The sequence below is a fragment of the Staurois parvus genome, unplaced genomic scaffold (genome assembly GCF_062004578.1).
Source record: "Staurois parvus isolate SC_StPar_1 unplaced genomic scaffold, SC_StPar_1.0 ptg000154l, whole genome shotgun sequence".
In the NCBI taxonomy this organism is placed as follows: domain Eukaryota; kingdom Metazoa; phylum Chordata; class Amphibia; order Anura; family Ranidae; genus Staurois; species Staurois parvus.
The window spans coordinates 17,161,655-17,186,108 of NW_028317950.1; the positions used below are offsets into that span (position 1 = coordinate 17,161,655).

A 24,454-nucleotide genomic window follows, 5' to 3' on the forward strand; every position below is an offset into this window, starting at 1 on the left:
TAATTCTCCAATGAAAGGAGCCCCCTGGAGATGGGTGGAAATGTTCATAATAGCATCCAGTGAACTGGCCAGAAACTACCTGGTTCTCAGAGACAGCTGTACAGGAACTAGACTACAACAACAGGAAAAGAGCTGGGTGGTTTGAGAGGAGGTGGGAGAAAAAAGTACCTCTAAGAGAAAAGCCCCCAAATAGCAGAGACTCCTACAAGGGAGGAATGAAGTAATGAGCAGCTCATGATCCAAAGCACACAACGTCATCTGTAAACCATGGTGGAGGCAGTGTGATGGCATGGGCATGCATGGCTTCCAGTGGCACTGGGTCATTTTGTGTTTAATGATGTGATAGAAGACAGAAGCAGCCGGATGAATTCTGCAGTATTTAGAGATATACAGTCAGCTCAGATTCAGCCAAATGCAGCAAAGTTGATTGGACGGCGCTTCACAGTACAGATGGACAATGATCCAAAACACAGTGCAAAAGCAACCCAGGAGCTTTTGAAAGAAAAGAAGTGGAATATTCTGCAATGACCGAGTCAATCGCCTGATCTTAACCCAACTGAGCATGCATTTTACTTGCTGAAGGCAAAAGTAAAGGCAGAAAGACCCACAAAGAACAACGGAAGACAGCTGCAGTTAGAGCCTGGCAAAGCATCAGAAAGGAGGAAACCCAGTCTTTGGTAATGTCCATGGGTTCCAGATTTCAGGCAGTCATTGCCAGTAAATGATTCTCAATAGAATATTAAAAATTAACATTTTATTTATGATTCTATTAGTTTGTCCAATTACATTTGAGCCCCTGAAAATGGAGGGACTGTATAAAAATGGTTGCAGTTCTTAAATATTTTATTTGATATTTATGTTCAACCACTTGAGTTAAAGCTGAAAGTCTGCACTTCTGCACAGTAATTTGGATTGTTTTGTTTTAATTTATTCTGGTGGCATAAAGAGCCAAAAGTATGAAAATTGTGCCTGTGTCTAAATACATATGGACCTAAGTGTATAAAAATGGGAGTGCCAGGAAAAGACAATAGGCCAGACATGGGTGTCAACGCATTAAGAACTATCAAATGTGCTGAAGTGACACTGAGGGTTTATGTTCCTGTTAGGGTGCCTTAGTCAAAGCCAGATGACCTAGCAGATCTGGGAATCCCACTGGGGAAGGAGAGGGATAACAGTGAGGGGTACCAGATGCCACTGACTACTTTACAGGCCCCCAAGGGAAATTAATCACTTAGAAAGAGGGTGTTCTAAAAAATGGGACACAGCTGCAGGAGGGAAAGTTCATACTGGAGCTAGAGCAAGGGGTTCAACAAAAAAAAAAAAAAAAAAAAAAAAAAAAAAAAAAAAAAAAAAAAGGTACTTTGTGCACCTAAATGCCTTAAATATAAAACTAGTCTACACAGGGGTTAGCAACTGTCCACGCTTGGAAAAGTGGAGACAGCTCCTTCAGGTTGATGGACTCTGAGGGCTTAGGAGGTTTCTCATTACTTCTTGGTGGGTTGTCTTGAGACTCAGGCTACACAGGCCCAGTTGTACTGACTCCAGAAGCAAAAAAATTAGTCAGCAGTGGGACTGAAGATACCGTGCCCCTAAAGTGTTACTAAACCCACAACAGTAAAATCAGTCTCTGTGCATGCAGTAAACAATGCTTGTTATACTCACTGTGAAACCTAAGGGTTAATCCTACGCACTGTGTAAAAAGGCTGATTAAGCCTGTCTTCTCTGATCCTCACCTTCTTTTACTGTCCCCAATCCACCTGCCACAGTACAGAGCAGCAGTGGCATGCCTGCACCTGCTCTGTTTGGTGTATATTGCTAGAGAGGTTTATTTTATTTTTGGGGGTGGGGGGGGGGGGTGGGAGAGGGGATGTGATCAACACAGGGCCAAACAGACCAGATGTCGAGACAGATGGTCAGGCGTCATGCAGCCCCATAAGACAGTCAAAGGAGAATGAAAACTCCTCCTACAAGATTAACCAGTGCTCAGCTGGACACTGATACAAGCCAAAAGACTGCTATATACTGCTGATGTAAAAAGGTATTTAGCAGTTTACAGTTACTAACAGAGTGCCTTGAAAAAGTATTCATACCCCTTGAAATTGTCCACATTTTGTCATTTTACAACCAAAAACATAAAAGTACTGTATTTTTCGCTCCATAAGACGCACTTATTCCCCCTCAAAAAGGGGGAAAATGTCAGTCCGTCTTATGGAGCTAATATAAAGTGGCCGGTCCGGTATTTCCGCCGCCACCATGTCAGAATACCCAGCCGGCCGCTCAGCTGTTCTCTGCGGCAGGAACTCACCTGTTCCTCGGTCCAGCGCTGTAGTCTTCCCGCGCCGGCTTCTTCCCGCCCCGGCATCTGTGACAACCGGGTGCCCACTGCGCATGTGCGAGAAGCACATGACAGGTCCCAAAAGACGCCAGGCCATTCACAAAGAGCAGCGCTTCTCACGCATGCACAGTGGACACCCGGCTGTCAAAGTCGGGTGCCCACAATATAGGAAGGAGAACTCCGCGGACGTGGAAGCGGGTACCTGTCAAATTCAGGTACCCGCTCCCCCTCCCTCCCTAAAGGTCTGCAGTCTCTGGTCATCCCCTGTACCGTGTCTGCAGTCTCTGGTCATCCCCTGTACCGTGTCCGCAGTCTCTGGTCATCCCCTGTACCGTGTCCGCAGTCTCTGGTCATCCCCTGTACCGTGTCCGCAGTCTCTGGTCATCCCCTGTACCGTGTCCGCAGTCTCTGGTCATCCCCTGTACCGTGTCCGCAGTCTCTGGTCATCTCCTGTACTATGTCTGCAGTCCATTGGTTCAGAATATTTTTTTCGTTTTTCTCCTCTAAAACCTAGACGCGTCTTATGGTCAGGTGCGTCTTATGGAGCGAAAAATACGGTATTTTATTGGAATTTTATGTGATAGACCAAAACAAAGTTGCACATATCCATGAAGTAGAAGGAAACTGAAAAAAGTGGCGTCCACCCTCTGATGAAGTGCCGTAGCACGAAAGGCCTCAGGAAGAGCCAGTAGCAAGTGTGACTTCCTGACCACTGAGACCACGAGGAGGTCCGTTGGTCTCCGATTCTTACCTCTGCCGGGTTAGTACATGTTTTACTTATCTTTCACACTTACCAGTCCGCTTGATGGCCGATGGTATTTGTATGCACATGTGACCCTGGCTTAACTACTGTTGATCCAATAAAGTTTTGAACCTACTACACTATTGGCGTTCCCTTTTTTCTTTGACCCTCTTGCTGGAGGGTTTCAGATCTACATCTACCATTTCTGGGGTACCTGGAACCAGGAGGGGAACCCCTGTCTACCTATCATTTGGGGCAAGAGGGCTCTCTGGACCTGGAGGTATATTACTGCACCCAAGGCTGATGTCAGTGTTTAAGAGGGATGATCTACAGTTGCAAGAAAAAGTATGTGAACCCCTTGGGATTACGTGTAGTTTTGCATGAATTGGGCATAAAATGTGCTCTGAATGTCATCTAAGTCACAACAATAGAAGAACACAGTCTGCTGAACATAATACTACAAAAACATTAGATGTTGCCATGGTTTAATTGCACATAACATGTAAACATTCACAGTGCAGGGAGGAAAAAGTATGTGAGACCCTAGCTTAATGACTTCTCCCAGAGCTAATTGGAGCCAGGAGTGAGCCAACCGTGACTCCAATCAGTGTGATGATATTGGATGTGTTGCTGACAGCTGTCCTGCCCTTAAAAAGCACACACCTGTCGTGGGTTTACTGGTTTCAAGAAGCACTGTCTGATGTGAACCATGCCTCGCAGAAAAGAGCTCTCAGAAGACCTTCGATCAAGAATTGTTGACTTGCATGAAGCTGGAAAGGGTTACAAAAGTATCTCCAAAAGCCTTGATGTTCATGTGTCCACGGTAAGACAGACTGTCTACAAATAGAGAAAGTTTAGCACTGTTGCTTCTCTCCCTAGGCGTAGTCATCCTGTAAAAATGACTGCAAGAGCACAGCGCAGAATGCTGCATGAGGTAAAGAAGAATCCCAGAGTGTCAGCTAAAGACCTACAGAAATCTCTGGCAAATGCTAACATTTTTGTTGACACATCTACAATAAGGAAAACATTAAACAAGAATGGAGTACATGGGAGGACACCACGGAGGAAGCCATTGCTGTCCAAAAAGAATATTGCAGCACGTTTGAAGTTTTCAAAAGAGCACCTGGATGTTCCACAGCACTACTGGCAAAATATACTGTGGACAGATGGAACCAAGATTGAGTTGTTTAGGAAGAACACACAACACTATATGTGGAGAAAAAAAGGCACAGCACACCAACATCAAAACCTCATCCCCACTGTAAAACATGGCAGAGGGAGCATCATGGTTTGGGGCTGCTTTGCTGCCTCAGGGCCTGGACAGATTGTTGTCATTGATGGGAAAATGAATTCCAGAGTTTATCAAGACATTATGCAGGAAAACGTACGACTATCTGTCCGCCAACTGAAGCTCCGCAGAGGATGGGTGATGCAACAGGACAATGACCCAAAGCATACAAGTAATTCAACAAAACAATGGCTGCAACAGCACAAAATACGCCTTCTGGAGTGGCCCAGTCAGAGTCCTGACCTCAACCCGATTGAAATGCTGTGGCATGAATTTAAGAGAGCAATTCACACCAGACATCCCAAGAATATTGCTACACTGAAACAGTTTTGTGAAGAGGAGTGGTCCAAAATTACTCCAGATCATTGTGCAGGTCTGATCTGAAACTACAGGAAACGTTTGGTTGAGGTTATTGCTGCCAAAGGAGGGTCAACCAGTTATTAAGTCCAAAGGTTCACATACTTTTTCCTCCCTGCACTGTGAATGTTTACATGTTATGTGCAATTAAACCATGGCAACATCTAATGTTTGTGTAGCATTATGTTCAGCAGACTGTGTTCTTCTATTGTTGTGACTTAGATGACGTTCAGAGCACATTTTATGCCCAATTCATGCAAAACTCCACGTAATCCCAAGGGGTTCACATACTTTTTCTTGCAACTGTATGTGTTCTCTGGATCTGCATGCCTGGCTGGTCATCTGGATAAAATTACACACATGCGCATTTAAAATGCGCGGTCGGTGAGTGCGCATTTTTTCTGTTTGATTCCAGTCACCTAATGAGGAGGAGGCCTTCACATGTTTGATTATTTTATCTCCTGTACTATGTCCGCAGTCTCTGGTCATCTCCTGTACTATGTCTGCAGTCCATTGGTTCAGAATATTTTTTTTCTTGTTTTTCTCCTCTAAAACCTAGACACGTCTTATGGTCAGGTGCGTCTTATGGAGCGAAAAATACGGTATTTTATTGGAATTTTATGTGATAGACCAAAACAAAGTGGCACATATCCATGAAGTAGAAGGAAACTGAAAAAAGTTTTTAAAAATTTTGAACAAATAAATATCTGAAAAGTGTGGTGTGCATTTGTATTAAGCCCCCTTTATTCTGATACCCCTAACTAAAATCTAGTGGAACCAACTGCCTTAAGGAGTTGCCTAATTAGTAAAAGTCCACCTGTGTGTAAATTTAATCTCAGTATAAATACAGCTGTCCTGTGAAGCCCTCAGAGGTTTGTTAGAGAACATTAGTGAATTGCATCATGAAGGCCAAGGAACACATCAGACAGTTCATGGATAAAGTTGTGGGAAAGTTTAAAGCAGGGCTAGGTTATAAAAAAAATTAAGTTACACTTACGGTAACGCCTTTTCCAGCAGTGTGGAAACAGCACCTTGAGAGACCTCGGCTCCTCCCCACCTGAGGAAACACCTCCACCCTAAATAAAAAGACTATGCTCCCCTCCGACCTCAGTTCTCAATCCATACCTCCAGTCACCTGGGGAGACATGACCAAAATAAGACATCTCCTAGAATATACAGTAACACAAAAGGTGGGCAATTGGTGCTGTCCTGAAAGACTACTGGAAAAGGCGTTACCGTAAGTGTAACTTAATTTTTCCCCTTTCGTCTTTCAGGACAGCACCTTGAGAGGATAAGCGAGAACTTAACCCTCGGGCAGGCTGACTGCTTGCACTACCTTACGTCCAAAGGCCTGCTCTTGCACCGAGACCAGGTCGAGTCTGTGATGCTTTACAAACGTTCCGAAACTGAACCAGGTTGCTGCCCTACAAATTTGTCCTGGGGAAGCTCCTGCCAGCTCGGCTTGAGTAGTTGCTATGGCCCGGGTGGAATGTGCCCTGATTCCCTCCGGGACCTCTAACCCTTCTTCTTGGTACGCTTGCTCAACTGCCAGTCTTAACCATCTAGCAACTGTTCTCCTAGAAGCTCTTTTCTCTTTTCTCGCCCCTGCAAAGGAAACAAAAAATGATTCTGTGCTTCTAAATCCTTTAGTTCTTTCAAGGTAAAGTAGCACGCACCTTCTAACGTCTAACAAATGAAATTTTACATGATTTTCCCCTACCAGGTCAGGAAAAAATGACGACAACAGTGTATCTTGTTCCCTCTGAAACTTTTGGGCCACCTTCGGAATGAAGGATGGGTCAGTTCTAAACACCACCCTGTCTGGAAAAATTTGCAAGTAGGGAGTCCTGACTGAGAGGGATTCCAGTTCGCACACCCTCCTTGCTGTGGTAACTGCCACCAAAAAGACCGTTTTCAATGTGAGATCCCTTAGCGAGCAGGACCCCAAAGGCTCAAACGGGGGCTCCATCAATACCCCAAGTACCTTAGTCAGATCCTACATTGGAAATGGCCCACTCTCAGGAGGTCTCTGTCTTGTCAGGGCTCTAAAGAACCTGATTACCAGTGCTTCTTTGGCTAAAGGGGCTTCCAGAAACACACAGAGCTGAAATCTGGCTCTTGAGTGTGCTGATCGAATGCCCCCTATCGACCCCAGTGTGCAGAAATTCCAGGACTGACACCAGGCTTTGGGTATCTACTGAGGCCCTGAAGAACCATTTCCTAAAGCAACCCCACACCTTCCCGTAAATGGCTTGGGTTTCTGCTTTTCTGCTAGCCAGGAGCGTAGCCACCAGTCTGGCTGAGTCCCTTCGCTAACAGAAGTTGTTGCTCAAAAACCAGGCTGTTAGTTTCAACCTCTCCACCCTGGGACACAGGACCGGGCCCTGCGCCAGTAAATCTCTCCACGGAGGCAACAGCCAGGGCGGCCGAGTGGCTAAGGCCCTCAGTGTTGCGAACCACGCCCTCCAGGGCCAATACGGACTGATCAGAATGAGTTAAGTATTCTCCGCCCTGAACTTCCTCAATACCACTGACAGCAGGGCAACCGGGGGGAAGGCGTAGCACAGTGGGTAATCCCACCTTTGCCCCAACGCGTCTACTGCCCGTGCTCCATCCCACCGGCTTAAGGAAAAGAAGCTCGGGACCTTGTTGTTTCTCCCTGACGCGAAGAGGTCTATGTCTGGGGATCCCCACCTCTTTACAATGGCACACCTCTTCATTTAGGGCCCATTCCGACTCTCTGAGCTGTCTTCTGCTCAGATAGTCGGCTATCTGGTTCAATTGACAGCAGACAAGGAGGCAAGGTTTCTCTTCGCCCAAGACAAAACCACTGCCGCCAGGGACCAGAGCGATCTGCTCCTTGTTCCACCCTGCCTGTTTATTTAGGCTACAGCTGTCGCGTTGTCCGTCAGGACGCAGACATGCTGGCCCCCGATCCTGCTCTGGAAAGAGCAGAGAGCTTCCAATATCACTTTCAACTCCCTCCAATTTGAGGATTCCCTTTTTTCTCCTGGGGACCACTCTCCCTGAATCACAGACTCCCTTAGGTGGGCCCCCGAACCTTGGGCGCTGGCATCCGTCGTGACCTCCCAGACCACTGGAAAACTCCATAACAGTCCCTGAGTCACATTGTCCATCTTCCTCCACCACCACAGGGATCTTTTTACACTGGGGGGGGGGGGGGGGGGGACGAGAATCCGGGTATCTAAGGACCGTACCTGTCTGTCCCAGACCCTTAGAATAAAAAGTTGGAGGGGACGAAGATGCAATCCTGCCCACTGAACTGCTGGCATGGACGAAGTCAACAGTCCCAACACTGACACGGCCTGCCTCACAGTTACGCCATGGCTCCCCAAGCAACAGTCTGATTCCTCCATCTAGCTTGGCAAGTTTTTCTGAGGTTAGCAAGGTCTTCTGTCCTGAGGAATCTAGAATGTACCCCAAATAGGTCATTCTCTGGGAGGGGACCAGGCAGGATTTGTCCAGGTTCAATAGCCAACCCAGGTTCTCCAGATGTCTCCTCACCTCCGCAACGTTCCGCCTCAGCTGGACTTCCGAGCCTGCAAATAGGAGCAGGTCGTCCCAAGTAAGCTACTACCGCTATTCCTCTCAGCTGAATGGGAACCAAGACCTTGGCCAGCACCTTGGTGAAAATTCTTGGAGAGGAGGAGAGGAGGAGAGTCCGAACGGCAAGGCTCGGAACTGAAGATGGTGCGTCCCTGCTATGCCCCGAACTGCTAACCTGAGGAAACACTGGGAGGCTTCTGCGATGGGCACGTGTAGATATGCATCCTTCAAGTCAATAGAGGCCATGAAGGCCCCTGGTGGGAGGAGGGCTCTGATCGTAAAGATTGAGTCCATGCGGAATCTTTTGTACCATATGGACTTGTTTAGGGGTCTCAAGTTCAAGATTAGTTTGTAGGCCCCCCCGGTGGTTTTTGAACCACAAATACGTAGGAGTAGAACCCCTTTCCCACTTCTGCTTCGGGGACTCTCACTACTGAAAGGATCTAGAGAACTTCCATTTTGTATTATGTACGCCATTTTAAGTATTAAGTTAGCTTTTTGCAGAAATATTAAAAGTTTAATGAAACTGTTTTTGGGTGTTCAAGGATGTATCAACAGAAGCCAACATGACCCTGACAATGTCTTTGTCTGGCTCTTTTCCAGAAAGTTAGCCAAAACAATTTGTACCAAGAAATGTATATGTCATGTTTCATGTAGTCAGCTCATGATGGAAAGTTACAAGTTACAGTTTTGAAACTCGCTCCCCCCTCCCTTATTATTATCTGTAGTCTATATAATCTTATTAATGTCTAATAAACTTTGAACATCTCTGAACATAAGCCGTTATTCCCGTGTTCAAGGGGTGTTCCCAGAATTCTGCTGATAAACCAGGAATCTCTCCACAGACCGGGGGTCTCTGAGGGGAAAAGAAAATCATTCCTTTCAACTACCACCTTCTGTGCCTCTAAGTCCCAAAGCAAGTCTAGCAAGGCTGAGGCCCTCAGAGGACACTTGGGCAGGCTCGTCATCAACAATCTTTCTGGCAGGGGTCTCGAGAATTCTAGTTGGTAACCCCTCCTTACGATGTCCAGGATGAAAAAGGGCTGGAGACCTCCGCTTCCCACTGTGGGAGGAAGGCTGCCAATCTTCCTCCCACCGGGGGGACCGAGTCATTGCAGCTTCTGGGGCTGTTCAGGAGGACGAAAAATCGCCCCTCCCTCCCCAAGTCCTCCTCTGTCCCAAGGCTCTGTCTTTTTGGTGGATGAAACCTCCTGGCCCCCACATCCTGCAACTTTCGCTTCAGGGGGAAGGACTTTTTCCTGTCCGCCGTACAGTCCAAAACAGACTCTAAGCCAGGTTCACACAGGAGATCACCTGAGAAGGGGATGCCACACAATTTAATTTTAGATGTGATGTCTCCCTGCAACGTCTTAATCCACAGGGCCCTCCGGGCTGAGTTGGTTAGAGCTGCTGATCTAGCCCCCAATCTCACAGACTCTGCGATGTACCCCACTCCCTGCAGTAATGTCTCAAACAATGCCAGGATCTTCTCTTTGGGGGAGTCGGCCACAATATGGGCTTGTAGCTGTGTCAGCCAGTACTCCATGTTCCTGGCTACAACAGTCGTGGCCATGGCGGGCTTAAAATTTGACAGGGTTGACTCCCACGCCTTTTTAAGGAGGGATTCAGCTCTCCTGTCCAATAGGTCTGGCAAAACCCCCATGTCCTCGAACGCCAAATCTATTTTCCTGGCCGTCTGGGAAAAAGCTGCGTCCAGCTTAGGGTTTTTGTTCCATAAGGCCCCAGGGTCTTCACTGAATGGAAACCTCCATTTAAGTGCCTTAGAAAAAAAGGGCTTCCTCTCTGGGTCCTGCCACCAACATGCGATGATCCCACGATCGAGACGTCTACTATGCCACGATCACGGCGTCAGAGCCCAGACCTTCTCACCAAAGCTCGTGACCGAAGGGCTAGCCGACCTAAAACCGCAATGTGACGTGCGTAACAATGGCACACCCAGCTGCACCCTGCACAACGATTTTCCAGCTAATGGATACAGATCGATGTGCCAGCAGCCTGAATCGATTGTTACTGGGTCAGGTTAACTACGCAGTTAACCCTACACATTGCCACCACCTCCTTTTTATTCAGAGAAAGAGGAAACTCAGCATTCAGCTATAACACTATACTGGTTGATGTAATCGACTGCATAACACGGTCATCACACAGGCCTGTTATACAGAGGGTTAAAACAAACAGTAGCATCTCTTTAAAGGCAGGGATTCGTAATTGCAATTAAGAGCTATAGAAACAGTTCAACACTTTCAGAAAGAAAGATTTATTACTAAAAGGGTCAAACAGGTGCAATAAAATTATTTACAGAGAAGATGTAACTAAGATAGATATATATACACACACACACATATACAGAAAACAGCACAGCAAAGAGATAACAGGGAGAAGTTAAAGGGTTAAGTTACTTGCCATTAAGCCTTGGACGTAAGCAGATCACGTTTCAGAGCGAAAGGCACAGGTCTCCCCAGGTGGTATATTGATGTTAAAGGTGTCTTCAACTTACTACTCTTAGTCTTGACAGCCTGTTTTAAAGTTTCCCAGCAGGGTGTGGTTCTGAAGTAAAAGACCGATCCCCTGTTTAGGGAGGGATCGTGAGGCGGAACCCTAAACTGGAGCCCACATCTTTTATAATTCATATTTTGGTCCATAACTGTCCATCTGCACAAGAGCCAGTCCACCCGCGGGTATATTATTATGCAGACAAGTCTGAGGGTTATTTAGATATGAATTATGAACTTATATATTGCACGGTTCACGAGTTCTATGTTTCGGCTTCCCTGATGGTCCGGGATAAGCGAGTGACCAATCAAACTGTTTGCCTGCTCATTGACCATCTGACGAGGTGTCCGGTTTTTATGTAAGTCTCTCATACTCCAAGATATGAGACATAGGGGAAAAATGGATTTGAGAAGTGTTCATCTAATTCTGTCACCTGCGCTGAGCTAGGTTATTAGCTCAGAGTCCCTTTCAACTCTTGGGAAGGCTCCCTTATGTTTTTACGAGGTGTGAAATTACACAGGTACTTTGGTCAGTGAGACTCCAATTCTCTTGGGAAAGCTGGCCTTATCTCTTCCTAGGTGAGAAAGGATACAGTTTCCACAGACAGCTCGGCACCTAGCTAGAGATGCCTTGACCGGCCAGTGACCCATAACCAGTACACACACACACACACACACACACACACACACACACACACACACAGGTCACATGTCTCCTCTCAGTGAGAGGGAGGGGTAGGGGAAAGGATAAGGGAGAAATGTATACCCTTAGCAAGATGGAGTCCGCGTCAGTCTCTGTTACGCACGTTTGTGACAATGTCTAGGAGATGGGCCACTGGGGGGGGGGGGGGGGGGGCCGCCTGGGGAATGGCTAAACTTACCAATACGTTTTTAAACGAGTCAAAAGGTACTGGCCAGCTGTCTCACCGACTTGACCAGGTCACCCTGTTCTAGCCTCTCTTCTTTCACTAACCCGTCAATATAGGGCCCACAGAGAACCTTCTTCCATGACTCCTTAAGAACCGTTTTACAGGACGGGCATTTCCGCCTAGGTTCCTGATGCTTAAGTTTTTCTCGGGCCTTGCCCTGAAAGACAAAAGGATGCAGAAAGAGCCTATCACCCACAGGGCACTTGTTCTAACCCCCCCCCCCTCTCCAAAATCCTCTGACCACAAGAATGTCTGGGAATATCCCAGGAGCTAGGGGCCCACAGGTAGGGGAGGATTCCTCTGAGTCACCTTACCTGGGTCTGGCTGGTGCAGGCCTCGCCTGGTCAGAGTGCCTCTGCGCCCGACATTCTCCAGGAGGGTGGTCGCCTTCAGCGGAAGCCTGTCCCCCAGGCACTGTTCCGCCATGCACCGCCATCTTCTCCGCCGGTGTATAGGGCCGCGGCCGGAAGCCACGACCCCGGAAGAAGCCTCGCCCTTTCCACCGGAATTGCCGTCTCCCGACATCCGGCTCGGCAAGCTCCACTGACCGCCAGCGTGGGAAGGAGCGGAGCTCTTCCCCGATCCTCACCGGATTCCACCGAGGCCGCCCCAACACCCGCAACTCGCCGGAGGGGGTCGGGGCAGCCGGCAGGTTAGTATTCCTGCCCTGTCACCCAGGGATCACACTCCTGCCCTGCAGCCCACCAGGGGAGGATTGCAGCCGGCACTCCGGCCTTCACTTCCCGCTGCATCGAGTCCCCACAGCCGGCTCTCCGGCCCTGGACTCGCTCCAGGCTTCAGGCACACTGTCCCCTGACAGCACCTTGAGAGCTTCCTCAAGATGTCTCCCCTCCGGAGGAAACACCAGAACTGAGGTCGGAGGGGAGCATAGACTTTTTATTTAGGGTGGAGGTGTTTTCTCAGGTGGGGAGGAGCCGAGGTCTCTCAAGGTGCTGTCCTGAAAGACGAAAGGGGAAAAATATCCCGAGCTTTGAACATCTCACAGAGCACTGTTCAATCCATCATCCAAAAATAGAAAGAGTATGGCTCAACTGAAAACCTACCAAGACATGGCAGGGCAAGGAGAGCATAATCAGAGAAGCAGCCAAGAGGCCCATGGTAACTCTGCAGGAGCTGCAGAGATCCACCGTTCAGGTGGGAGAAACTGTCACAGGAAAACTTTGTGCACTCCACAAATCTGGCCTTTATGGAAAAGTGGCAAGAAGAAATCCATTGTTTAAAGAAAGCCATAAGAAGTCCTGTTTGCAGTTTGCGAGAAGCCATGTGGGGGCACAGCAAACATATGGAAGAAGGTGCTGTGGTCAGATGAGACCAAAACTGAACTTTGACCTAAAAGCAAAGCTCTATGTGTGATGATAAACTAACACTGCACATCACCCTGAACACAACATCCCCACCGTGAAACATGGTGCTTGCAGCATCATGTTGTGGGGAAGCTTTTCTTTAGCAGGGACAGGGAAGCTGGTCAGAGTTGATGGGAAGACGAATGGAGACAAATACAATACAATCTTAAAAGAAAACCTGCAGTCTGCAAAAGACTTGAGGCTAGGGCGGAAGTTCACCTTCCAGCAGGACAACAACCCTAAACATACAGCCAGAGCTACAATGGATAGGTTTAGATCAAAGCATATTCATGTGTTAGAATGGCCCAGTCAAAGCCCAGACCTATATCCAACTGAGAACCTGGGCAAGACTTGAAAATTGCTTTTCAGACGCTCTCCATCCAATCTAACTGAGCTTGACCTATTTTGCAAAGAAGAATGGGCAAAAATTTCACTCTCTAGATGTGCAAAGCTGGTAGAGACATACCCAAAAAAGACTTGCAGCTGTAATTGAAGTAAAATGTGGTTCTACAAAGTATTGACTACCGGGAGGGTGGGCTGAATACAAATGCACGCCACACTTTTCAGGTATTTGTAAAAAATTTTGAAAACCATTTATCATTTTCCTTCCACTTCACAATTGTGTGCCACTTTGTGTTGGTTTATCACATAAAATCCCACTAAAACACATTTACGCTTTTTGGTTGTAACATGACAAAATGTGGAAAATGTCAAGGGGTTAGAATACTTTTTCAAGGCACTGTAATTGCATTTCCATGTTCTGTGTACTGTGGAAGACCTGATATAATGAATGCAAGGTCATGGGTTTAGTAACTTTAACCATCAAATGAAATCAGGGGTACCTTGGATACAGCATCTGTGTCCCAGCATTCTAACTAGAGTGGTCTGCACGTTTGTAAGGACATTGGACCCATGCAGTCCACAAATTTAGGCACTTCTAACAAACCATCACAACTGAATCATAATGCTCAAAACATTTACTCCATGTACTTTAGAAGTAGCAGAGAAATCATTTTTGAGGGATTTAATCCATTCTGTCACAATTTGACAGATTAGGGTCACAGCCAAAACAGAGTGGAGGGCAGAACCTGACAGAGAACAGGGATTTGAGGAGGAATTCCAACTGTTGGTCACACTATACTATAAGAGATTGTGTCTCACCCAACGGAGTTAAACTCTGATGATAGGGGCCTTATAATCATTAGGTCAATGTGCTGCAAACTCTTGGTTGTCATGCAGCTAAACAAGGCATGAGGCAAGGTCTCTGGTACTCACAAACCCAGGCAGCTGGTCACCTTTGAGGGATGGTTGGCCAGAAGTGACTAGAGTCTCTGTAGGCAGGCAGTGGGAGTAGGCCAGAGACTGGAGTCCAACATGACTGTTTAGCAAAGCAGAAGCGGCAAGCAGGACAATACTTCCTATATGCTGAAGGAAGTAGAAAATAGTGCACATGGACACATGGAGCATTCTGACACTCAAAGTCTCTAAACTACAGGACATGGCTACTTGTACCCAAAAAGCAGCCACTTCTGCTAAATGCCCCTTTATGAGCAAAAGATTTAAGCATTGCAAAACTATAACTAGGGGTCTACTTATAGAGGCAATGTTGATCCTTTGATTCATTTCTCCACTTTCAGCCACGTATTTACAATTATATCTATTTAGAAAGTTCCACTGCTGCTCACAGGCTATGCCGATTTGCAACTACTGCTAGACCCTAGTCTAGGGCAACCTTTTTTTTCCCAGCAGATATATGCCCTGGTTCAACACTAGAAAAGACTGCATACAGCCATTCAAGATATGCCTACCCAGAGTATTCTTCTTATCATGACATTTTTCCTTGAACTCCAATATAATCTTCTTCATCAGATCATCCAGGGCAGCATTGGAAGGAGCACACACAAGTACTCGGTTTCTCTTGTTCTTGGCATTGAAGTTCTGATCAGGAATATTTCTCTGCTTCTGTAGATATGAGACAAGATCACTGTTACTGTAGTTTAAGTTTACATACCAGGTCTATAATTTAAGAAGAAAAAACATAAATTAGATTAAATCTATATGACCTTCTGTGTAGCTCTACCTTACAAGTCAATGATTTTCCAGCAAGTCAAAAATCCGGTATTCTTAAATCAAACATTAAGGGATACAGGTGAAGCAATTCTGGTACAAACAGAAAACCATCCAGGAGCAGTCAATCTAAAAAGGTAGGCAACACCATAAACAAAACTCTAACAGGCCCACAAAAACACAACAGGTTAATAGACCAGGCTAAAATCTTGCCTACAGAGCAGTTTGAAGAACCATACATATGAAGCTGGAAACAAATGAGGCCTGAACATCCACCTGCTAAAACAGAATGAATGTGTGACCAGAAGACCAGGTGGCAGCCTAGCAAATCAGAGAAAAGATGCCCGATGCTAAAAATCCCATGAAGCACTAAGATCTATGTAGTTGAGTGCGCTTGACCGGGAAAGGTTTGAATGGTAGGTCTAAAGGAATCTGTAGTTGAGAGACAGACTTGAACAGCACGTATTACATCCAGACAGTGGACAGAAATCTCCTTGTAATGCCATGGAGATGGAAATAGAGATGGGAGAACAATATTCTGGTTAAAGAAAAAGGAAGAAACCACCTAGGGAAGAAAAGAGGCCTCAGGCCCCAAGACAACCTTGTCTCAGCGTGGCACAAGATAGGGATCTTAATGTCCTCAACTCAAGAACTTGCCTTGCAGAGGTGATGGCAATCAGGAAGGCAGCCTTGTGAGTGAATAGGCCAATAAAATCCCTAAGTGGTTCAAATGGTGGTTTCTGAAGAACTGAAAGAACCAGGTTGCTATCCCACAGTGTCACTGAGGAACATATAGGGGTAATAATATGAGAGACACCCTGTACAAAAACTTCACTAAGGAGTGAAAGGCAAGCAGTCTTTGAAAAAATTAAATTGCTAGGGTGGAGATATGGCTTTTCATGGAACTCAAGGACAAATGTTGATCCAGACCAGACTGCAAAAGACAGGATTCGTCTCACTGAGAACTTTCTGGTATAGAATATCCTTGTTAAGCACGAAGAGAAAATCTAATACATTATGGAATGGAAATTCCTTGCCTTGCACCATAAGAAACTGATCGCACCAAGTCACCAAAGCATCCACTACGAAGAGGATCTCTAGACTAAAAAAAAAACAAAAAAAAACAAAAAAACTTCTTCAGCTTGTTGCTGAACCTGCAAGCCAGGAGGTCCACCTCCAGCATCCACCATCTGTGAAGAGGGTCTTGAAATACCTCAGGGTGAAGGGACCATTTTTCTGAGATCAGTTGTTGACAACTGAGAAAGCTTGCTTGACAATTTTCCATGACTGAAGTACACAGCAGACAGTGCTGGAACATGTAGTTCAACCCTAGCCAGAATCTGATCAGTGTCTCTGAACAGAAAGACATCTGGTTCCTCCAATGGGTGACAAAGCACTGCCATGGCATTGTCCAACTGAATCCTGGTCAGATTCTTGCAGTTGAGTTATCATTGAAGGGATAACCAGGCAAGCCCAGTTTTAGGGGGTAAGGTGCAAGTGATGGTCAAGAAACTGAGCCTTCTGGTCTCACGCAGCCAAAATTTGACATGCAATAGTCTGCTATGAAAATGGTCATATAACTGCTTAGAAAGAAGCCAATATTAAGCTCAGAACCCTCATGAAAAAAAAAAGGGTTGGCTGGCTCCTGGACTGTAGCATTCAGACATGGGAGCAGAGAGTTTGGAGCTCTTACCAACTTCTGGAGGTTTAGGATCTACCTGAACCTCTGCAGAGCAAGAACAATTTTAATGGCTAGCAGTCTGTGCCCTCAGTAGGTTGCCCAGGTATCCCACTATAGGAATGCTTCAACAGTGTAGTAGAAAAAAGCAGGGGAGCTTGCACCTGCTTCAAAGTAAAAGGGCAATGTTAGGGTAACATTGGGTGCCCAATGCAAAATGCAGGAATCGATGTGAAGGAAAAATGATGACATGCAAGCAGGTATTCTTGATGTCTAGCAAGGCAAGAAATTCTTCTGAAACATGACTATGATCGCTTTACACAGCAGCTGCACCAGAGCAGGGTGGAAGTCAACTAACCTTTGTGGACGTATGTGCAGGTTATACCAAATGAAGGAAAGTAGGGGCATCACCTCATAGTGAGGAGGAATGGTTTATGGGTTTGGAAGATTTGAACTTAGCAGAACTGAATTACAGACTTTCCTCTGGAGGCCTGGGGCAAACAAAAAGGACATCAGGGATACCTGGTACTACTGAAGAACTAGCATGTTCATGGGGAAACTGAGAAAAAGCCCAGTCTGGAACTGCAGCTGAAACGAAGTCTGAAGCAGAGGGTCAGAACTGAGGGAAGGTTAGGCAGTGGACTTAGCTGGTCTGACTTTTAGCCTTGTAAGCAGTCAAAGAAAGGCTATGTGGTCCTAGGAGTACCTGCCATAGAAGTGGACAAATGAGCAGGGTGAGACTCACAACAACCTCTCCTTGAATCTCCTGCAGTTAAGCAGGTGTATGCTCTAGTATGCTTGTATCAGGTTATATGGAGGTACACTGGTATCAAGGGTAGATCTAAAGAGACAACATCCCTGAAAGGCCAGACGAGTCAGATGGTCTTTAGAAAGGTCATCGGCATCCCCACACCTTAACCAGGGTATTCTGAGTATCTGCATGACCAACAGTAGTTTAGAAGCTTGTAGCAAGCCATTACAGGTGAAGCACAAGGCTCCAAATATCTCTTCCACCTGTTCAATTAAAGAGGGGTCAACCTCAGTGGTGGAGAGGTCCCTTTTGAGGGATTACTACTGCTGTTAATTAGAGTCCTTAGGATGAGCATGCCCTTTACCTGTCAAGTGGCTTTCAAGTTAGGGCAATCAGATGACAGATGTACAGTGGTATTTTGATAGAGTATACTTCTTGCAAGTATGTGCGGCATCAATGTGGGGTCAAATTTTCACCCTCATTAACGAACCTATATATGGGGACATGGGAAGAGAAGTTTACCTTTGCTGAGCATAATATTTTCCAGTGTTACATCCTATGGTATAGGTGCTACACAGATGATCTGCTGTTGATTTGGTGAGGATCCAAGACCCAAGAGCCATCTCCAAATGTGTTGATACAGTAATACATCGGTTTACAAAACGCCTTTTTAAACGTAATTTTCGGTTTACAAACGAAAAGCCATTGAAAATAATGGCTCTGTTACCAAAATTTTTTTCCAAATTTGTTTTGCAATATGAAGTGTATGTTGGTGCCGATTTTTAAATGCAATTGTAGGCTTTATTGTTTTCTTCACTATTCAGAATTAGCTGTCACTTTCCCCGGAGTTAACAGAAACTCTGTTTCTTTTAAGAAACTTAAAGGAAACATTGTTTCTCTTAACTTGGGGAAATAAACCAAAAGAAAATTCTCTCTCTTTTAGCTGGGGGGAAGTGACAGCTGAATTTCTAAGCTATAGTGAAGAAAAAAAAAAAAAAAAAAAGCGGTAATTACATTTAAAAACCGGCACCATAATAAATAAAAAAAATGGCGTGGGGTCCCCCCTCCCATCCTTACCAAGCACTTCAGGTCTGGTATGGATTTTGAGGGGAACTCCCATACCAAAATGTAAAAAAAAAAAAAAAATGGCGTGGTGGTCTTCCAGATTCCGATAGGCCCCCTGCCTGCAGACCCCCACAACCACCGGCCAGGGTTGTGGGGAAGAGGTCCTTGTCCCCATCAACATGGGGACAAGGTGCTTTGGGGGGGGGGGGAGCCCTCCTGCCCTAAAGCAGCCCCCCATGTTGAGGTCATGTCGCTTGGTATGGTTCAGTGGTTCATCCCCCCTCCTTTCTTGACCTGCCGGGCTGCATGCTCAGATTAGGGTCAGGTATGGATTTTGGGAGGAATCCCACACCATTTTCTTTTTTTTTTTTTTTATCTTGCAATGGGAATTCCCCTCAAAATCCATACCAGACCCGAAGGGCTTGGTATGGATGGGAGGGGGGACCCCATGCTGGTTTTTAAATAATTTTTTTTTTAATTGCCAGCAATTCTTTTACATTCAGCTGTCAGTGGGGAACACATAGTTTTCACTACTAAAATACAGCATGACTTGTGGTATTGCTTGTGGTATTGTAATACTCGTGGTATTTTAGTAGCGTTTACTTTTTTCTGACCTCCGGAACGGATTAATTGGTTTTCAATGCATTCCTATGGGAAACGACGTTTCGGTTTACAAATTTTTCGCTTTACGAAAAGTCCTGCAGAACGAATTAAACTCGAAAACCGAGGTATTGCTGTATATTGAATTGCAATGATCTTAATTTGCAGTTCACTTTGGAATGTAATAGGGAGAAAATACACTCTTTGGATGTCACACTGGAAGGGGACAGTGTTATAGGTAATGTGAAACTTCCACAAGGTATGTTCTGGTAACTCCACTCTGTTGCCGAGCAGCGGCCACCCTTTCCATACACTGAAGGGGAATTCCTAAGAGTGAGACGCAACTGCTCAAGTGAGCAAACATTTGCAGAAGACAGTGAAGTCATTACAAGGAGGTTAAGAGAACAGGTACAGTATATCTGGAGTCCCTATTCTTTATGGGATACCGGTTAGCATCCAAAAGCACCTGGCATTTGCTGTTAAATGAAACAACTGAGATCTACGATGATAAAAGAAAGAAATATAGGAGGTGTGGTTTGGCCATGGAGGTGTGAGCACGCTTCTGTGAGAGCTCTGCAAGGTTCGGGCCCTGGGACAGCTAGTCTCACCAGTCAAGTGTAGTCTATGCCGGGTGATTGGAGGAAATTGCAAGCCATAGGGGATCCTCGGACCACGGAGATAACCCACTACTTCAGTGATGGCGAACCTTTTAAAGACAGAGTGCCCAAACTGCAACCCAAAACCCAAGCTAACACTGCAATTAAACCTGAATACTGAGGTTTTAGTTTAGAAAAATCAACCCATACATTAACATCTTTTGATTAAAAGAAAAACACAACAGAGCTTCCACTGACCACCAGCACAAACACCGACCATGCAAAAACTCGGACAAAACGCGGCTCATGACGTCTTCGTCTGGCGCTGCTACTCTACTACTGCTTTCTGAACATGAGCATGGCCCCTATGTATGCCGAGATCCGATGCTCGGCTGCTGGAGCAACTTGGCTCGCTTGCCAACAGAGAGGGCTCTGCAAGCCCACTGCACCATGTGTGCCATAGATTCGCCACCACTGTACTACTTCCTCCACCAGCACCGGGCCCCTGCTCCAGCTTCCACTCCGCTGCGAGTCGGAGCAGCCGGTCCTCCATCTGCCCCTAAGAAACCCGCTGCACAGGGATCGCAGATCACAGCAGCCCCCTCGCACACCTGCCTCCCAGACTTACCCATCTTGTCCCCTGTGTTGCCGTGGGCTGACTCTCCCACCGGGCTCCACTAGGTTCAAGGCCTCGGGAGCTCTCAGGGACAAGGACATCAGGGAGCTGCTAGATGACCTCCCATGTGGCATGGCATCCTCCATAGTGATGGCCCTGACAAAGGAAATCCATGACATTAAGCAGTAAATTGATGGCAAGTAACCGCGCTTGAATCCTCTACATCCACTGTGGAAACCTGGCTGGAGGCACTAGAATCGCAAGAGGGCACATCTCTTTGATCTCCATCTAAAAAGTGGACGATGGGGAATACAGGAAACAGAGCAATCTCCACCTGCGAGGTATTCGAGGCAACCATGGGTGCTGACCTGCGTTTCACAGTGGCAGCCATGCTTAACCTACTTTTAGACAAACCATCAACGACAGATCTCAAGCTGGACCAAGTTCACAGTGTGCAGGACCCACTCCAACTGCCTCAACGGTTCCTGCATCACCAGCTCCCCCCAGAGATGTCCAGTGCAGGGGGCATTTCTACTGTATGAATGAAAAAAAATTGCGTAGAGCCTGGTCCAAGGGGCCTACTGATTTTGATGGTGCCACTGTTCAAGTGTACCTAGATATATCACGACAGACTTACGTCATGCAGGGCTTGTTGCGCCCCCTTCTGGAGGTTATCAGGGAAGCCAGGGTGACTTATCGATGGGGCCATCCCTTCCACCTTATTGTGCACCATCAAGGTTTATCCCAGCTGTGCTCCCCAGGACAGCTGCAGCTGCTATCCCGTTTCCTAGACTGTCCTGCTGTCTCATGCCAGATTGGCTGGAGTCCCTTCTCCGCACAGAGTTGCCAATCCTCCCTCTACCAAGATCACAGAGGACCCGCAGGGAGCGATCCTGTCCATCCAGCAGCGACCCACCCAGACATACCCCAGCCTTCGAAGAAGATTGATCTTCTCTGCTGTCCCCTCGCTCAACTTTATGGATGGGGCGGATTATCAGGCATCGACCTCCCTGGCGAACATTGTACTTGACCTGGTAAACAGTGAGTTGTTTCTTCACCTCTCTCCCTCAGAGAACACTTCAGTTATTACCCTAGAACTCACTTTGGGCAATTAGCCTTTTCTCAGTATGCCTAGCACCACTCGTTATTGGTTCCTGTATTGCCTCTGCATTTTTGCCCACGTATAGATCAGTCGTGATTGCCACTCTGTAAACCTATGTACTATTTGTGCTCTACAGCCATAGACTTTAGAGTTCCCCCAGAACCACCTCCAGTTCATCAATTAAGGTACATGTCCATTGTTTTAGATTTGTTTCTGTGTGGTGTTTTTTTATTCTCCACAGGTGGGTCTCCCGCCCTCAAAACTGGTCTCATCCTTCCCTTCTGTACACAGGTGGAATAGGCAAAACCTTTTTTGGGCCACTCATCGCCCCTTCCCCTTGGATCTGCTTATGGCATCTCTTCTCCCCTCCTGACAATGATATAACGTGATCACTATAAGTATAGCTTTATTGGCACTGACTCGTAACATGTGTTGTATTCTATTGTAATGTATCTGGTTAAGTCATTTTTACCTGTAAGCCGAGCAGGGTCACCCTGCGCGGGAGCATGGCACCACGTGTCTCCTCCCACTATCTCACTCCCTCAGCTCCCTGTCTCTCTCTTTGCTCAACTCCCCAGGCCAATGGCCAGTCTGTTACTTGATCTCTCTCCATCAGACATTTAAGTAGTGCTTTTGACAATTTTTTCCTGCATCTGTTTCTCTGCTATTGGATCTTCCCACTATGCCCAACAGGGTATTTCCTTGGGGAGTACTACGGGGCTCCACTAGGGAATTTGTTGTTACCTTTAGACTACTCCTGCCCAGTTACCTTTTTCCCCACCCCTTTCTCTTCTCTCCTCTCCTTCTGCCTTACCTTTCCCCATCCACTCTACTCCCCCCCTCCCCCACCATCCCGGCCACTAAATCCTACCATCTCGCTCCACTGGTCCCCAGAGATGGCCTTAAGTGCCTTTAAGTTTACCTCCTTTAATGTTTGGGGCCTCAGTGTACCCAAAAAACATTCCAGAATTTTATTCTATTTGAAAAACAAAGTAACACGAGTGGCTTTCCTCCAGGAAACACACTAAGTTTGACTATGTCCTTAAGCTTACCAACAGAGCCTTTCCGACAGCCTACCACAGATTTCAAAATCGAAGGGAATGAGTATTTTACTGGCTAATTTGGCTCCTTGGTCGCTCACCACTGTGCAGCAGGATCCACAAGGCCGCTTCCTTTTCGTGAAGGGTAAAATTGGTGATTTGCTGGTTACCCATGCTAACGTCCATTTTCCCAATGTGGATCATCATCCCTTCCTTCAGGAATTGGTACCTAATCTAATTGAATTCATGGAGGGGACCTTGATTTTTGGATGGCGATCTTAATTATGCCATGGATCCAGCCCTAAATGTCTCCAAGGGTACGTCTCATCTATCATACTGTCAGGAAAGGACTCACCGCTGGTGGTGCTGGGGCTCACCTGCTGTATGGGCTGCAGTACCGGTGCTTGCCAGCGGGTGCTTTCAGCAGCCAGGATTTCACTCCTGCAATCAAGCCATCATCTGAGGCTGATTGCAGGAGGTGTATTTAAGCAGTACCAGGCCTGCAATCAGTGCCTTGGAGTTTTCCCATGTGCCCTGTTGTCCTGATCCTGTTTCCTGTATCATGTCTTCTGCCTGCTTGACTCTGCTAGAACTCCGCCTGCACCGACCCCGGCTATTCCTGACCATTCTCCTGCCTGCTTCTGTTGTACCTTATCTGCCCGATTGTTCCTGACCCGGCCTGCCTGACCACACCACCTCTCCAGCCCTGACTACACCACCTCTCCAGCCCTGACTACACTTGTACATATTAATATTAGTTAAGGTTTGGTTTTTGTTTGCACTGCGTTTGTATATATGTGCAGCTCTTAATAAATTTTATTATTTCATCATTTCTGAAGCCTGCTGTTCCCTGTGTCAGTCCACACATCTCTGGTCATACCTGGATCCCTGACACATACTCTCGCCTCAAGTGATTAAAAGGCAGAACTTCATCTTTTACAGCTCGTTGACCCCTGGCGGCTATCGCACCCTGGAGATAGGGACTATCCGTTCTTCTCCGCAGTCCATCAATCCTACTCTCGCCTGAATCACATCTTGATTCTTTATAAAGAACTACCCCGGGTTCAGTCGACACAGATTGGGGACCTCCTTTTGTCAGACCATGCCCCAATTCTTTTTACTCTACATTTGGGCTCCACGGCTCGGAGTCCTCCATTGTGGAGACTTAATGAAGCCGTTCTCCAGTCATCCGATGTCCGCCAGACACTGGAGGCTGCTCTGTCTGAATAATTTCATTCTCAGTGATGGCTTGGTGGACAATCCTCTAGAGGTCTGGGAAGCTCACAAACCTTTGATCCGGGGTGCCTTGATCAGGATAGGAGCGCACTGAAGAGGCAGAGGACACTGCAGGTGGACCTCTGTTAGCCCGTCTGCCGCGTCTTGAAAGTGCTCACAAAGCTAGCATAGCAAATTCCATCTTTTGCAAGCTCCTTAAAACTCCTGAGGAACTCAACTCTCTCCTCTTCTACAAAGTGAAACAAAAACTCTCATGGTTTCCAACAGGCCAGGTACCCTTCTTGCTGAAGTGTTCCGCAGCCCCCGCACTTGGACTTGAATACCCCATATTACCTCCTCTGCCGGTCACAAGCTATCCACCTCACAAAATATGGCAGCAGAATTCCTGTTCTACCATGGCTTGTACAACTTGGATCCCTCGCCTGCGCCTGACTCGTCACGAGTCCTTTCTTCAAACATTCGTGCGTACACAACATCCTTGGGCATGCCATCCCTTCCTCTCTCCGTCCGCAAACAACTGGACTCCCAAATCACCAAGGAGGAGATAGGTGAGGTGTTCTCAGTCTAAACCGAAAAAGGTACCTAATAGCCTGACTGCTGCCTACTTT

At 46.7% G+C, this 24,454-nt stretch overlaps 1 protein-coding gene across 1 annotated transcript in view; it reads right to left on the minus strand.

Annotated features, from left to right (window-relative positions):
• SETX (senataxin) overlaps nucleotides 1-24,454 on the minus strand; it is a 256,689-nt gene that overhangs the window by 92,750 nt on the left and 139,485 nt on the right. Inside the window, exon 14 of the mRNA XM_089675124.1 lies at nucleotides 14,904-15,057. Coding sequence (XP_089531250.1) covers nucleotides 14,904-15,057 — 154 coding nt within the window. The remainder of the gene's footprint in view (nucleotides 1-14,903; nucleotides 15,058-24,454) is intronic.